This window comes from Dermacentor albipictus, chromosome 2, assembly GCF_038994185.2.
Source record: "Dermacentor albipictus isolate Rhodes 1998 colony chromosome 2, USDA_Dalb.pri_finalv2, whole genome shotgun sequence".
Lineage (NCBI taxonomy): Eukaryota > Metazoa > Arthropoda > Arachnida > Ixodida > Ixodidae > Dermacentor > Dermacentor albipictus.
The window spans coordinates 137,374,116-137,391,877 of NC_091822.1; the positions used below are offsets into that span (position 1 = coordinate 137,374,116).

At 48.8% G+C, this 17,762-nt stretch overlaps 1 protein-coding gene across 4 annotated transcripts in view; it reads right to left on the reverse strand.

Moving 5' to 3' along the window:
- Window positions 1–1,590: 1,590 nt before the first annotated feature.
- futsch overlaps window positions 1,591–17,762 on the reverse strand; it is a 199,838-nt gene continuing 183,666 nt past the window's right edge. For all 4 annotated transcript variants that reach the window (XM_065452204.1, XM_065452177.1, XM_065452185.1 and 1 more), the window contains exon 5: window positions 1,591–12,517. In XM_065452204.1, coding sequence (XP_065308276.1) covers window positions 6,966–12,517 — 5,552 coding nt within the window. In that variant the 3' untranslated portion in view covers window positions 1,591–6,965. The remainder of the gene's footprint in view (window positions 12,518–17,762) is intronic.

Sequence of the window (17,762 nt, forward strand, 5' to 3'; positions counted from 1 at the left end):
ATGTTAATTGGAAATCTCTGGGATAGGCCTTCGTACTACAGCGGATAGAAATTAGGCTGACGATGGTGATTATGATAATAATGACGTTTCGTTGGACCTACCATATTGCATTTAGGGAGACATGTATGTGACAAAAGGCTTTGCACTACTATGCGCAGGCTGTGCAACCAGCTATCGGGACTCCGGACAGATGCTCTTATGCTCGTGTGACGATTTATCTAATGTACAGTTTTGGTCGAAAGTTTCCAGGCCGCAGTGACTGCGCCCGGAGCAGCCGCGCTCTGCTATATCGTGGTGCTGCCATCGACGACGCTCGCCGGTTGCGTGGATAAAAGAGAGCGAGAAGAAACATTGATCTCACCCGGTCGCTGCGGCCTGGGAGATTTTAATCGGGACTGTACATTTGTGGGTCCAATTTTGGAGTCTTGGTGCGTGTTGCTTTATTTCTGGATCACCATTCTGCTATAACCGGCATGGTCGGCATCGCGATCGGAAATAGCGCTGAGGCTACGTGTTGGGTTTCTCGGCAGTGCAGCCAACGTGAATTGTACTTGGAAGTCTTTACGCACCAGATCGTCTTCACGAGAGGAAGGGGGCATAGGCTTTCATAATGACTGAAGTTTCTGCTGTTAATGATACAATGCAGACTGGCTGGCTGATACAATGCTGGCTGATACAATGCAGACGCGAGCGTCACCGTGGGACCTGCCGTGGCACCGCGATTATCTTTTTGCAACGCCTAAACCTAAAGAAGGGCCCTTTAAAACCAACTGAGGAGGTGCCTGTGCCGTAACTGCCGACAAGTGTTCATTTTTCGGCCCACTTCGGTTTACCTTTGTACTTGCAAAGATGGCCATTTCAAGGCGCCGTCCGGTGCTCATTCCTGTATACACGTGCTTGTGGCCCTTCCACACACTTCCCGCACATTTCCAGTTGGTTCGCGTATTCACCAATCATCTCAAGCACGAGCAGTATAACCACGCAACCAGGCGCTCGCGAGTACATAACACCGCAGGAACCGCATTGCAGGGCACAGCGCTAGCTTGAGGGAGAATACCTCAACATAATGGAAATCATTGAAGAAATTGTGTATGCCCTGTTGCTGACGGTTAAAAAGAATAAACGTACCGAGGAAACAGCATGCCAATTCATTACGACTGTTTTGAATGTTGGAAGCACGGCGCTACTGCACTAAGCAAGAGCCCCGAAGTGTCGTCGCACTTTTGACAATGTGGAAGATTAGAAGTATGCGAACACAGCTGACTGCCGCCGGCAGCGCTTTCGTCGCCAGCCCTGCTTGAGATGACCGGTATATGCGCTCACCGTTCTCGACGCATGCATTCAGCCTTCGTCAAAAGTTTCGAAGGGACTCTACGATAGAGATTCCGACTTCCTCACTCTTCTATGCTGCAAAGCTTCGTAGGCGTTCCACGGGAGCCCCGCAACGGAATTCGGCGATTTATGAAGCCGCTCATGGAGTGGCCTCGAAACTTTTCGCACCGGCTGCAGGGCACATGCGTGCGCTTGCGCCCCTCTAATTAAGAGGCGTCACACGGACTCACAAACTCACGCAGAGAACAGAGGTAAGTGCTGCACAGCTTTATTAGCCATAAGTAGCGCCGGTTAACCGGTCACAAGCGACCTTGCCGGGCGGCCGCCAGAGGGGAGGGCGATCGGTGGCCGCCGCGGCAGTTTTTACATACACACACTTTACATGCACACGCACGGATTGGCAAGTATACACGGTGAACGCAAACAAGCGCCGCCTCAACAACACAGCAGCTGCAACGATAGCGACAATCATAAGGAGCGTGCACTACAAAACACAATGCGCACCGTACAAAAACAGGACTCTGTCCATGCTTTTCACACTCTCTACCGCTACACTCACTCACTCGCGCTTCCCATGGCTTCACCACCCTTTTCTTTGGTTTGGTGTGTGTGCTTTTTCATTAGCCTCCGGTGCGTGTTATACACACCTAGTACGAAAACAAACAGGAACGACATTGTTGTCGATGCTTTTAACATAAAGCGCAAAGAGGCGGCAAGATACACAGTTTTGCGAGCCCCGCCCGTGGAAAGAAGGAGCGCAACCGCAATCAGCTGTAATCGATGACCTCCCCTCCCCCAGAGTTACAGCATATAAAAAACATAACGACAATAATAAGCGTCACTTGCCTAGAAAACAACCTCGCTGTCACACACACGCTCTCTTCCACTTGCACACACGCGTTGCGATGAGACTGTCGCTCAAAACGCTATACAACTTCGCCTCTATAGTTCGTCGCGTAGATGGACGCCATCGAAGAAAATGTGAAGTGGAACGTTACGAAGAAAGAATGTTGGCTACATATTTCTTTTTGCAAGTTATCGTTTTTATTCTTTGTGCGCCCCAGGGCCCGAAGGCCGACGAGAACATGGAAATTTCTATAGCCGCTAACAGGGAACATAAGAACAGGCAGGAGCGCGGACAATTACACAACAAAAATAAAAGGTCACAGTGAAATAAAAGAAGTTAAATAGGAACCAGTAGGTGTGCGAAAAGCGATTCGAACCGAACTGCTCATGGTCAGCAAAAGTTCCAGTGCAGATGAGCCTAAATAAGCACAAGCTTGCTTTCAGAAACTTCATTGATTTCACAAACTATACTGTTCGATAGAAATTCTTCCATGGCTGAAGGCAAGGGTATCGAACAAACGCTCTGTTCGAAGCCCTATTCGCATACCACCAAGTGCATTTAGCTCTTACGTGACTGGACAGTTTCTCAACGCGACGAGCATGAGACACACTAGACGAGTCGCCACAAGCGTGAGGTCGAGCTTACATCTTCCGCCAATGTCCGAGAAGTTAACGTTATCATGCGCGAGGCGGTTGACACCCATTTCTATTTCTTCAGATTATCTCCGAGTGTCGACAACGTCAATTTCACGGGTCAAGAGAAGAAATGTTTTTTTTCTTTTTTTTTTACTGGCGACTGCTACAATAAATTTTGCTTGAAGGACGTCAGAACTTTTAAGTTTTGTTATTACCGCTATCGTGCATGTAGCTGGCACCTTCTCAAGTTAGTGAACTTGAATATTGCGTCTCAGATTCTGCAAACGTTGTTAAACGGTTTTAGTCGAGCCGGCCTATACTTGAAATGACGTTTCGACCATTATGAAGGTTCACTTCGTGGATGGAAGGTCAAAGTCACGAATCGCGGCTTCGTCTAATTCCCCTCATCTCTCCCGAGCTCATTTAGAGGATGGAAGCTTAATCGTTGAAACTTCCGGTATAGTGCTTTGAATAATAATAATAAAAACAGGCATAAAAGGAAGACCAACTGATTTTCGAGGCATAAATGTCCCTGAGAAGTTTGCGAGCATGCCGGGAAAATGAATTGGCCAGAACGGCTTGAGATAGCTGTCTGCGATGAAGCACGTCATTGCCTCAAATGCGCGGAGTGGCGACTCATTCTGTGCGGTTTGATAGTGCAACACTCGTAACAAAAACCCTTACGAGGTTCACCAATGCTCACTGTCGATCACGTCAAAGCGTAGATACACTTGGCGCCTACACAGGTTCATAAGAGAAACGCGCTAGTGGTACGCATAGAGAGATCATCAGGGCCGAATCAATGACACACAAATCAGCCAATACGCAGGTCCGCGCGAATTTCGCGGGTACTTTAAACGCTTGCTTTAGATGTTAAGGGGTCGACCCTTTTAGCAGGCTTTATAAAGAATACCAAACACGACGCCTTCAAAGCGGAAGACCCTGCTTTTACCGGAAAAAAGAAACAAAACACTTTATACTGGCACAAAATACGCAAGCAAATGACTAGACGACGTTTATCTGCAAAACAAGAGCAATACGCAGTGAAAAAGAAACACACGAGAAAGAATAAAAGAAAAACAAGAAAATAAACGTGAGGTATTCCGTCACTGGCTCAGATGCTGCTGCATGATTTTTCCAAAGGTCTCCGCCCTAGGCGTCATACACGACTTCGCTCATCTCTTTTCAGTGACAAGTTTTTTTCAGTTTCTCGCTCCGTCTAAGCTGCACCACTATTTATTTATAATTTAAATAACCACATACACACAGTACACTACACGACCAGTGCTAGGTCACCGAGAAAGATGTTACGGTGAAGCGCTGTAAGCGGTGCTCGAAACTGCCAAGCGGTGAAGCCGATGACGCATCAGATTTCAATAGTTGTTGGGCAAATAGAGCTTGCGCGGAGCGGACCAATATCGGTCAACAGCAACATTGAAAGAAGGAGCTTCTGCGCGCTACATGTCTCGTAAGTTGGTCTATACCATAAAAAGAAAATTATGAAGCAAACAAGAAAGGTATTGCGCCGGTAAGGGTACCAAGAGTTACCTGCAGGTAAAACTAAATACGCTACTTCTCGAGGCCAGCTGCACCGCGCGCTTCATGGAAAAATTTAGTAGGTAAGATGTCTGCGTGTACGAGCCGAACTTTGTATGCTTGGAGCTACGCAAGAAACAAAAGTGCAAAATATAGTAAGTACCCTGAAAAATTAATAAGCCACTCAAACAACGAGGCACTGAGGAGCGAAGTTACGCGTACAAAACGAAACCGAAACTATGCTAGTACAGCTCAACAAATTCAAAAAACGAAACAACAAGCGAGAACTAAACGGCCGTTCCACATGTAAGCCCGTGCCCTCTTATTAACCGTAACCACCCTGCCCACTATCCTGGAGGAACATCGGTGCCGTAATTATCACATTCTCCGCTTCTTCAACGAACAGCGCCAATGCCAACAGCACTATGTGCGCCGAGACCACGACCGTGGGCGATAACATCGGCCTTCTCTATTTTGATAAGCTCATATCACTGGAATGCTCATGACAAGGAACGTCGTGCGGCTGCCTTTCGTCGATCACAAAGGCGCGCTCTTCCTGACTCGTATACGCTGGTTGTCGACGGCGACTGTGAGTCTGCAAAACTGTGGCGGTTACATACAATTATGTGGACATAACTTCAGCAGCTCTATTTTGATGCGCAATCTCAGGCGCAAAGCGAAAGGCCGCACAGGGCTACGACAGGTCGAGGGATCGAGTCGACCCACAACACCCATCACTTTGCGTATACAAGGATCCCTACCGAAACAGCCGAACTCGAAAGAAAAGAGAGGATAATGAGCCTTTTGCGTTACCCTGCCTCAAATTCTCTCACTCTATCTCTCTCTCGCTCTCACTTACAAACCATTTTTTCGCACCTTTACATAAGGACCGTGAAAAAACTCGCGAAAAAACCACGACCACCTCTCATACTTTGCAAGAAGACAAACAGAATAAAGTGTTGGCTCCATCAGTTTATATTCAACTTCGCCTTACACACTCTATTATCTCTTGCAACAATTCGTATAGCTTTTATTTCTTCCTATTTTTATTTTTTGTGACTTTTAGTAGTATACACAGTGGTTCTTTTGTGCAAGCACTCGAGATAATCACAAATGTGCGTGTGTGTGTGTATTGCACGTATCGAACAGACAGACTCTCCCTATATATATATTATGTATATAACTGTGTTTGTGTATTTGAATGCAAATAACCTCGTACGCTCATGGAAGCCTCATTGACACGCCACCATGTCCCTGTTGGCTCAACAAAAGGGACGACACACTATTAAGCGCAAGCTTTAATTGTTATGGAAACGCCGCAGCAATGGCGACAATAGCGGGGGTCTTCGCCTACTCCGAGGTGTCCGAGAGAGATCCAAGTCACGCTGTACAGCGTTCGAAGTACTATATAACATCCGTGCGGGGCTAATACGGTAAGTGAAAACTAAATAAATAAAACAAGCAACGAGGCTGTTTCCTAAAATTTCTTCAGTATACGGTTGAAAAAAGCTACGTTGACTCCTACGGTTGACAATCGCTATGATAGGTACCGTACGCGATTAAACTCGAAACAATACATACACGATTTATTCAAGTGACAATAAATAAAATTGGGTCTGAAGCAAAGACAAAAAAGATATATGTTTGTAAATAAGCCTATCTGGTAGCAGTAGGAATATTTAAAAGGGTTCAAGCGTAGGGAGATGTATCACAGAAAACAAGAAGATTAAAAGGGGATTAGAAAGGGGATTACGCAGCACGACTGCCCAAAGGGTGCTCTGAATGCGTGCCGCGCGCGAACGTCAGGAAAAAATTGCTATAGACGGGTTCTAAGTTATTAGAGATGTGTTTAGGCCTATAGGGATTAGATGTCGTAATACACAATGCCGAAGTTGTAGCGCCTTTAACCTCTAAATGGACTCTCCGCATTAGGGAAGGAAATGAGAAGACGCTACTAGAAATCACTCTTTGCTTTCAGGCAAGGAGAAAACCATCCAAAAGGCAAAGTAACGTTTCTAATTAAAAATAAAGAGACGTGAGCCAGAAGATGAATCACAATCAACAAAATAATCTCGCGAGAGACCGCACGCTGAATTGAGAGCGCATAAATGCATTATGCATATACTCGCGTATCGTGCGCTCGCGGTCGTGTTGTTCAACTTCAATGTCTAGTTTGAAAACGAACATGACGGAAACAAATCATGTCAACAGTTCGGGGCTAAAAGAGAAAGAGGCAACAATGACGATTCCAGTCGTTGGGCAGAAGCAAAACTCTTTTCCTTCTACACGACAAAACAGTCTCAGTCCATGTGGCACATCACAACTACGACGCTCACAACATTCAGAGATCTTGCGCTTCGAAAGCTCGTGGCCGAAAGGGACAGAGGACCTTTAGCGTTCCTGCCCGACGATTTAAAACCGTCACCACGACTGGGCAATAAATGAAAGGAAACAGGCAAAAGAAGGTTCTGACAGGCGTTAGCGTGATTGGACAGAGACTCTCCCACTACCACATAGCAGTAGGGCAGGGGGCCCGGTGCTGCCATCCAGCAGGAAGCCGGACGTAACAGCGAATACTTTGGATGCAAAGTGTGTAAAAAGACGGCTCCTATCGTTCAGAACTCGAGTCGATATGCGGCGCAGGACGACTCGTGGTCCTGGAGGTTGATGGTGCAGCGCGACGCCGAGGGAGCCACGTCAATGTGGTGCTCTTCGAGGGCCTTCTGATTGTGTGCGATCCAGTAGCAAAGCGCGTCGGTCTCGTAGGTCGGAATGACGGTGACCGGGGCGTCCGGCTCTCCCCAGCCGCGCTTGGCTTCGAGCAGGGCGTCCAGCACCTGCTGGCTGGGGTTGGTGCCGCTCAGCACGTAATAGCGCGCTCGCACTCGGCTGAAGAACTCTGCGTCGCAGTAGCCCGGGTCGCCGTGGTGGGGGACGTAGGTCAGGTCGACGTACACGACATCGGCGGCGTCACGTGGCATCGCTGCCGCGCCTGCCTTCTTGCCGCCGGTTTTGGACGACTTGGACGACGGGTCGGGCGGAACGGGAAGGCCCAGTGGTTTGCCCCAGTCCCGAATGTCGAACGGCGCGGCGGCGTCACCATCTCGCCGGCCGTTCGCTTGCCCCTCGGCGGAGGTGGTCTGAAGCTCTCTGACGGTATCGCGAGGTGCTTCAGTCCCACTTGCACCCTCTGCATCGGACCCCAACTGTTCGTGTTGCACCGCTGCCATTGATGCCTTCAGAGAGCTTCGTTGGACAGCGCCAGCAGCCGCGCCAAGGTCGCGTTCCAGGTGATGGAGCGTCGTGAAGCGGACGGCATCGCCACCAGTAGAGGCAGGAGAAGACGCGGTACCAGCAGACGTCGACTCTTCCCGGGTGAGTACCTCATGCTGGAACATGGACGACTGCGATATGACGTGCGACGCCGCGCCGCGGCCGCTTTCTAGCACCCACTCTTCCCGCACGACAGTAGTGGGTTCTTCGACGTAGCTGACGACCCGACGCGCCTCGCTCCCGCCCGCCATTGTGGACGTGGGCTCCGTCTCCTCGACGACCACCATTCGCTGGACGGAAGAGGTGCCGGAGGGCTCCCCGTTGTGCCTGACTCGCGCGTCTTGCGCAGCGGAGTGCGGACTCGGCGGTTCCGACGGCGTGTTTCCGGCCGACAATTCGACGAGTTCAGGGTAGTCCGGTTGCAGGGTCTTTCCAAACACGGGCTCCTCCACCAAGGGGCTGGCGTCGCTAAGCGAACTCTGCTCCTGGGCGGCCTCTTCGTCTTCCTCGTACAGCGGCTGCTCCTCTAACATCTCCTTAGCCGCCTGCTTCGTCTGAGCTGCCATGAACTCCAAGATTGTCTTTGGGTCGCTACCTTCCGGGGGAAGACATGTTTCCTCTGCAGATGGTCCCAGTGCGAAGCGAAATTCGGCACTGCTGCCAGGATGGTAGACAATCTGCCGAGTCTCTGTCACGTGCGTGGCGTGTCCGTTTCTTCTCTCCACCAGCTCCGCAGGACTGGTCAGCTCCAGCGGACGTTGCGAAGAAGAGTCAGCCGAGCGGTGGACAACCGTCCAGCCGTTTGGTGACTGGGATACTGCAGCGGCGGCCATTTCGGTTATGCGAGCTACTTCGTCCATCGCGATACTGTGGATAGATGAATCCGGATGATGTAGGGTTCCTGTGTCGTCAGCATGACGGATAAACGCTTCTGGAGCACTGTGGTCAGACGAAACGGTGTAGACGTAGCTCCTGGACGAAGTTCCAGTAACGTGATCACCTTCGTCAGGCATATCTTCCTCTCGAGGATGCCTTTCGGCAGTTGAGCGCAGAATGTCAAATGGAAGACCATCTTCTCCTCGACTAGAAGGCAGAGTACCGGAAGAAAGCGTTGGGTCGCCTTTATCATCACCTTCTCCAGAAGTGTAAGTCCTATAGACGTATGTTACGGTTGTACGTCTCGAGTCGTCTTCTGTGTCGTGTTGAGGTGGCTCCGAAAAAGTCGATGCGTCCCAGGTGTCCGGGAGACCATCATGCTGGTAAACAACTCGCCGAGAAGTGACGGTCGTGATTACCTCACGCTGAACCGGTATCTGACCCATGCGATGCGGCACAGCCGAATCAGCCGCACCTTGCCCGACGCTCTCAGTGTCGGTGTCCGAGCATGGTTTCTCCCCTGTATGCTCAGTTAGCTCCTCGTAAATAGAAGCTGTCATCTCCGGAGGTATGGGTTCGACGCGGGAACCTCGTGCTGGCGGCCACCTTGATTCTGAAGCATCAATGCAAAGCTCTTCAGCCGATTGTGGCATGCATACTAGCTCCGTGGCAAGTCCAGCTGCAAGGCCAGCAACGAGACCGACGCTTGGTGGCGAGTGCGACGTGCCGTTCAAGTGAAGCTCATCAAAACCTTTACTAGGTTTTCGCTCAGGAATCGGCATCCCGTGCTGCGAAGTTGAAACTATTTCGGACGGAGGGCTGGCGCGTTGCTGCTTGTCTGTGAAGTGGTCGCTGTCACTGAGTCGCCGCTCTATGTACGCTTGCATCGCGACACCGTCATCCTCCTCTGCGTAGTCAGCTTTCTTCTCTATAACGTGATGAATAGCTTCCTCTTCTGCGCGTTTAATCTCGGAGCACAGCTCTCTGGACTCTACCATGCACACCAACTCGACGGGCAGACCCGACGCGAGTCCGGCGGCCACGGCGGCTGGTTCATCCTGCTTTGCGGCGTCCAGCGGAGAAGTTGGAGGAGGTGATACGCGTTCTTGCGAGTCGGCACATTTGGTGATGCGGGTAATGTCTTTTGATAAATCGACGGACGACTGTGCCATGCACACGAGTTCAGTTGGAAGTCCGGATGAAAGACCGGACGCCAGTGTGACACCGTCGTCGGTAACGTCGTCTTTCGGTTCGGCGACCTTATGGCCATTTTCTTGATGCGAGGAACTTGTAATTGATGTAGTAGATGGCTTCACAGATGCACGCGACGACTCCTCCTCTTCATCTGTTGCCATGGTTTCGAGAAATTCGGCCTCAAGAAATTTCTCTAAGCGAACTTTTGTTTCAAAAACTTCTTTTGATAGACCATGATCAGCATCGAACGACGTGCAGGGTGCTGAGGTATCCGTGTGGTCGGCAAGTGGTTCTATGAAAGAGTCGTCTCCTAGTTGAAACCTGAGAGCCTTAACAGGAGTAACCTCCCCAGAAACTTTGCGCCCCGGAAGCGCTTCGTCGTCTCCGGAAATAGAACGAGTTTCTTTGGATTCTTTATCTGGCATTATACCTGAAGTATGAAGTGCACTTCCTATTTTGTAATTGTCCGAGCGTGCTTGATCTGTCGGAGCTTCTCGTTCAGTTTCAGGAATCTTGATTTCACTTGAGTCAAGCTCACGATGCTCTTGCGAAAACTTCAATGAGGTGTCGAAGACGCCCTGATCAGAAAGACTCTGAGCATCCTTGCCCGTTTGGACTAAGACAGTGTCCATAGAAGGTGAGTCTATAACGCACAGCTCTGTTTTTAACGCGGCAAACAGACCTGAAGCTATACCATGCCCATGCGCTACAACGGTAACTGGTTGTCGGGCTTCCATCATAGGAATTTCGGCTGCAGACGAGATGTGCCCACCTGGTTCCCTCGTAACAGTTTCTTCACAGAGGGGAGCTTCTACGTCGCTCTCCATTTCTTCAGAGGTGGCAGTTGAAGTTGGAAACACGTCAGACTGTTGCTCCATCTTGGCGACTTGGGTGGGCCTCTCGGGCTTTACAGGAAGTAATGCGTCGGCACTGGAGCCCAATTCGACTTGTTCTGTGCTGATGTGCGGTGCTATAGACATTTGGTGATCGAGAGTGCTGAAAGGCTCGATGGTAGAGTCACTGTATAAGGTCCCAGATACAGAAGATTGGTCAGGATGATCTCTTACTGTGCTGGAAAAGCTCTCGCGGCTGTCGTCTTTTTGGTAAGGCTTCTCGAGTTCTGTGTAACTTCGTTCTTCCGACGTCACACTGCACGTGGAGTCAACACTGAACCTTGCGCTAGGTGAAGTTTCCAAGTGTCTAGTGTACTCACGCATCAAATCAGTATCTTTAGACCCCGTAAGAGACCTACGACCAGATCCTGCGTCATCACTAGATGAAGTCGTTTCACTCTCAATTGAAGATCTCTTCAATTGGCTGCTATATGTCTCATCAAGCTGGGAGCCCGTCTCACCTGAAATTTTTGCTTTCTCTGGCTCAAGTAGTGATGGCGGTACTTGTACATCATGCTCACTGGGTTTTGTAGAGGACGACGAGTCCGCCACATGTTGTGAAGCTAACTGAGGAGCTTCTGAACCTTTGCCATTCTTCTTAGCTTCATCAGGACTTTCAGCGATGGGCAGATAATCTTCTTCTGACGGTGTTCGCTTATGCGCGAAATACAAGCCTTCGGTCTTGTCAGAAAAATAAGGAAGGCTGTCGGGCTGCACTTCAAGTGGAGGATGCCGAGAACCGCTATAATCTGCGCCTCCTGGTAACGCACAGTATTCATCGCCCTCAAGCGGTTTGTCCTTTTCAGGATGAAGACCCGCTTGCTGGGAACTGTGCGCTGACTGTGGGCTTTCTTTGGGCAGCTCTGCACCATAACTTGGGGCATCCGGGAAAGAATGAGCAATGACTTTGTGTGCGCTGTCCTCGTCTTCACTGGATATGTCGGCTTCTGAGGACCCCTGTGTAGCAATAGGGTGCTTGGACTCTGACGTAGTGCGAGCTCTTTTAGACGTGCGTGGATGCTCTGCGGCTATCCTTTTAACTGGGGACTTGGGCGGACTTTCTGGACTGGATGGACGAGACGCGTCATTTTCGCCCTTGGAGCATTCAGCTGTCTTTGAATCATCCTGCCAAGAGCCTTCGGATACTCCCGATCTGAAGGTCTTGGCATCGATCGCGAACTCAATATCGGAAACGGAAGTTATTGAGCTTTCGTACTCGACAGACATCCTCTGTTGCATGTGCGCCAGCTCTGGCGCATCAAGAGAGGTAGGGCACGTCGCTCTAGGATCCTTCATCGGTTGATCGGAAATTTCCAGCGATGGAACATCCTGAGAGCCGCGGTGGTGTATCCATGGTGCCTCTGGCTCATAAGAGTCTTGCTCTTGACGGATGAGTGGCGGTGAACCACTGGTAGCAGTTTGTTTCTCGTCAGCTTCACCGTACGATGCTTCATCACGTACTTTTGTTCCTTCTGGTTCAGAAGAAAGACGTGCATCGCAGACATCGCTCTTTTCGGACGCCATTTCGAGGTCAGCGGAAGCAATTTCAGTTGCGCTTTCAGGTTCTTTGTCGCTCATTGTCCGCAAGTCTGGGTGACCTGCACTCTTTTTCAGAGCGACAGGAGAAGAACTCAGGTCCGTTGCGGAGCTTGCGTCCAAGTCCAAGGGAAAGTGGTGTACCTTTTCCTCAGAAAGTTTTACTGAGCTTTCGTCGACAGGGGAAGATTTCGATATATTTGAATCAGGCAGGGCGCTTCCATCGTCACGTGTTTCCGAGAGGTCGCGTGTAATCGAACCGCTTCCTTGAGAGAGCGATGTTTCCGGCGTTACCTCTTCGAAAACTTCAATCTGCGCTGACGGACTCGCTGGTTTCTGCTCTGTAGTCGCCGGCTCCCTGGAGGCGGGAACACTCTTTTCTTCTTCAGGCGGTCCTGAAAATATATCGCAAACAGTAAGTCTGGTTGAAAAGGTACCTACATGTTTCATTCTGTTCATATAGCTACACAATCCTTCAAAGGTCGTAATTTGCTCACAGATAACTGTGGGCTGATTTTATTTATAGCTGCGTGTCGTAAAGCACCTGGCTATTCCACATCTCACAAGACTGCTAGTATCAATTTTTTTTTTTTGCAGCCAGAACTATTTTGTGTCTCCCTGAAACATGGCGTTTGAAAGGCCGGTCAATATGGATGCAGATTCTTCCACACGAAGCCGAACTGTCTTTTTAACAGCGATGCTGTTTCAGCTGGTGGTTAGGCACGACGAATAGCTTGCGCTGTAAAACTTCAAAGGATACACAAGTGCATGGCACACTTCATTAAAAAAAATTAAGCTGATGCAACACCCACGTAGGAATCTATGTGAAGCGATGCTTTAATAAAGTGGTTGATTAAATAAATGCATTACAACTAACCGCAATATGCACGCTACTGTTTGCTTTCATACTGTGCAATGAGTTCTCTCATGGAATGCATTGCTTATCCACCACAAAGGTCACAACCTTATTGCCGTGCCATTTTTATGTTTGCGCAGTGCGTCGCTCACAAGCTATGCCGAAACGCAAACTCTAACCGGCGTGTTGTACTGTACGAAACGTATACACGGAGATGTCACAATGACGAAGAGGATGTATGAGGCATGTTGAGGGAAGAATGGTAATGACAGTAATCTTCCAGACACAGAATGGTACGACACGTATCAAGCAACATATAGAAATTCTGTACCTCTTGCGTCACAGCGGGCCATACCCATTCTAGAGGATTGGCCAAGCACGGACGCATTACCAGTGCCACATGCCGAATGGCTAAATAAACAAAAGAGTAAATAAGTGAATCCATGAAATATAATTGACCATTCTATTAACGTTCTATTCGAGTATATCACAGGGCTGACATGAAATGTTCAAGTTTTATGCAGCCATTGTCGCACAAGCCCGTTCTGGAAAATTTCCCAAGAACGGGCATATGCACATATTTAATGACATATATATATATATATATATATATATATATATATATATATATATATATATATATATATATATATATATATATATATATATATATATATATATATATATATATATATATATATATATATATAACGTTATATGCAACGATACAACGTTATATAACGTTATATGCAAGATATGCAACGTTATATATATATATATATATATATATATATATATATATATATATATATATATATATATATATATATATATAACGTTGCATATCTCTTAATCAGGCTCCTGTAAACATGTGAGCCAAATATTACAGCACTGAATGCAGCAGGGAATTCACAATCCCATGTTGAAAGGAGTGAACAGACGCTTGCTCTCGCATCCGCAATGTCGTCATCGAAAGCAGTTGGCCCACAAAAGCTATTGACTGATTTCGGGATTGCGAGAACATTCTCAATAATACGCAATAGCAACTTTTGAGTCAAATAAATGACAAACGTATAAGTCTGCGATCTCAAGAAGTCGGAAAAATAATGTAATCTTCGCATCGCGCGTAGCGGAGTCTGCTGCGCCTGGCCTCCGAGATGGCAGCCGCGTGATGCGTAGCGCAGTATACACCGTCCACCACGGGGTTACGCGACGAGCCATTTCGCCATCGCGACGAGCCATTTCGCCATCGCGACGAGCCCTTTCGTCGCCCCGACACAACTTTTGGCCGGGGCTCTGCCCTTTTGGCTTGTCCGCTGTGTAGCTTCCAGTGCGCTAGCGCAGACCGAAAAGAGAGAGAAAGCCTAGTATCGATGGGATAACTCCAATTAAAATCGAAGGATTCCGAAAAGTTTTGCGCCATGTTATTCGTGGGAAGACGTACTTTCAAAGTGAGGCCATTTTACGATTAGTTAGCAAAGTGTTTAGATGCCTCTTCATATAAAATAGTTTGCCTTGCACTCTATAAATGAGCCATGATCGCACTAGAATCAATCATTGCCCAAACCTAGCCACATATTTAAGCGAAAACTTTCTTTGCGAACCCTTTCAGACTTACCTGACCGTGGCTTGCCGAATATATATATATATATATATATATATATATATATATATATATATATATATATATATATATATATATATATATATATATGTTGTTACGCGCGAAGGAGACCATTTATCACCCTTACGGATGAATGGGACCGTTTACTTTAGGTCGCGAAGTTGAGGCGGCGAGCTGGTTGATGAACTCAGCGTTGTTCTCCTCTTCTTTTCCCAACTCGGGACCGCAAGCACGTTCACCGGTATTCATTTTCTTCATACGTAACATTCCTCTCGTCGCAGATGAAGCCCGCCAGGCCAGTGTCAATCCATTTCTCTTGACGTGAACAAATTCAAGCGGGCGACATGGACCACTTGGGTCTTGGCAGCTCTTCTACCACTCACCTTGAGGCGAGCTATGTTATAGGTGACTTCCGTGAGTCTGTTAATAATAACAAACGGTCCATCATAGTTGGCCATAAGCTTTTGGCATAACCCGCGTTTCCGGACTGGAGTCCGCAGCCAGACTAAATCACCAGGGCGATAGGTTACCGGATCGTGGCGAATGTCGTAGCGTGCTTTTGATCCGTCCTGCGACGCCAAAGTGTGAAAACCAGCAATGCGACGAACTTCTTCGGCAAGGCAGAGAGTTTCGGGGACAGTGGGATTTTCGTGACTACAGCAAGGGAAAACAGTGTCGATTGTGTACCGAGGTGGCCGTGCGTACAGAAGGAAGAAAGGGCTAAGCCGGTAGTCTCGTGCTTGGCGGTGTTGAACGCGTCCGTGATAAAAGGCAGTACGTCATCACAATTCTTGTGGTCGGATGAAACATACATAGATAGCATGTTTACAATTGTTTGGTTGGTGCGCTCCGTAAGCCCATTCGTTTGTGGATGGTATGGTGTCGAGTGACGCAAGTGGGTTTCACACAAACGAAGCAGATGCTCTACGACATCCGCTGTGAATTGTCGTCCACGGTCGCTTATGATCATGTGAGGCGGAACATGTCGCAGGATGACATATTGCAGCAGGAATGTTGAAACGTCAGTGGCAGTTGCGGAGGGCACGGCCGCCGTCTCGCAGTAGCGTGTGAGGTAGTCGACGCAAACAGGTATCCAACGATTTACCTTGGCTGATTTTGGAAAAGGGCCCACGAAGTCAATGCCGACTTGTTGGAACGGCGTGCTTGGAGGCGGGATTGGCTGCAGGAGACCAGGTGGAGCCATAGATGGCCGTTTGTGGCGCTGACACTGCATGCAGCTGGCCACATACGTCGCATTCCAGGACGTGCAACAGACTGTCGCATTCCAGGACAATAAAAGCGTTCCTGAATCTGGTAGAGCGTCCTCGCCGAACCTAAATGACCAGACGTAGGGTCGTCGTGCATATCACTCAGAATCGCTGTGCGGTGGCTCTCCGGTACTACTAGGAGAAAACGTGCGCCAGTGCTGGAAAAATTCTTTTTATACAGTAGTACATCACGTACACAGAAACGGTTTGCTGTCGTCGAGGCGCCCGTAGCGGTGAAGAGCGGTGTTAATTTAGCGTATTTTCGCTGTTCGGCTTTGAAACAGTCCAAGTCTTGAAAACGCGGTGACACAGAAGCGACGAGGTGATCGAAGTTGTTGGCGTCACAGTCCTTAGTGCTAAGTGGCATACGCGAGAGGCAGTCTTCATCAGCGTGTCGTCGACCGCTCTTATAAAGGACGGCGAAGCTGTATTCTTGCAGTCGGAGCGCCCAGCGCACAAGGCCGCCTCAAGAGTCACGAAGATATACAAGCCAACACAATGAGTGGTGGTCGGTGACCACTGTAAAGGGGCGTCCATACAGGTAAGAACGAAACCGCTGAACCGCAAATATTACGGCGAGGCATTCTTGTTCCGTGAAAGTGTAATTCTTCTCGGGCCTACTTAATGAGTGACTTGCATACGCAATCACGTGTTCGCGGTCACCGTAGCGTTGAACTAGGACGGCACCAATACCTTTGCCACTGGCATCCGTATGGAGTTCCGTTGGAGCTGTAGGACTGATGTGCTGAAGAACCGGTCGTGACGTAAGCAGAGACTTCAACTGACGAAAATGAGAGTCGCACTCCGGAGTCCACTCAATTTCGTAGCAGGCATGTCAGCGGATGCACGACGTTGGCGAATTTAGGAATAAAGAGGCGGAAATAGGAACAAAGCTCCAGAAAACTACGGAGCTCCTTGCCAGAGCGCGGTGCACTGAACGCTTCAACGGCTGCTGTTTTCTGGGGATCAGGCCGGATTCCATCCTTATCGACGAGGTGCCCAAGCACAAAGGTTTGGCGGTCTCCGAAGCGGCATTTCTTGGAGTTTAAAACTAGGCCAGCGTTTCCGATGCAGTTAAGGACAATATCCAGATGGGAGTTGTGTTCGCTGAAGGTGCGGCCAAAGATAACGACGTCGTCGAGGTAGCACATGCAGATGTTCCACATCAAGCCGCGCAGAACAGCGCCTATAAATCTCTCGAAAGTTGCCGTAGCGTTGCACAGTGCAAATGGCATCACAATAAATTCGAAGAGCCCGTCAGGGGTTACAAGAGCAGTCTTCGCCTTGTCATCAGGATGCATCGGATGTTGCCAAAAGCCGGATCCTAAATCTACTGAGGAAAAGTAAGAGGCGGAATGAAGGCAGTCTATTGCGTCATCAATACTAGCGAATGGGTACACGTCCTTTCTTGTTACAGCAGTCAAACGGCGATATTCCACGCAAAATCTCCAAGATATATCTTTTTTTTAAAAGAAGAATCACTGGAGCTGCCCAGGGACTCGATGACTCTTGTGCGACTCCATTTTTCATCATTTCGTGCAATTGTTCGTTGATAATCCGGCGCTCTGATGGTGAAACACGATATGGCTTTTGTCTAATCGGATTTGCCGAAACCGTGTTGATGGTATGGCGTATTCGAGACGCGGGGTTGCAGGTATTTTGTCCTTCTGCGCAAAGTCGAATACCGAAACGTGCTTGGAAAGCACACCCACTAACGTTCGGCGTTCACTCGTGCTGAGCGATTTATTTACCATTGACAAAAGGGCCGTTTCCGAACTGTGGCCATCAAGTCCTTCCTGCACATCTGTAAGTTCAGCCATTGATAAGGACGCGTGTTCCCTGGCGATGGCTAATTTCATGCCGTGTGGTAGTATAACGGGCTCCTTAGAACA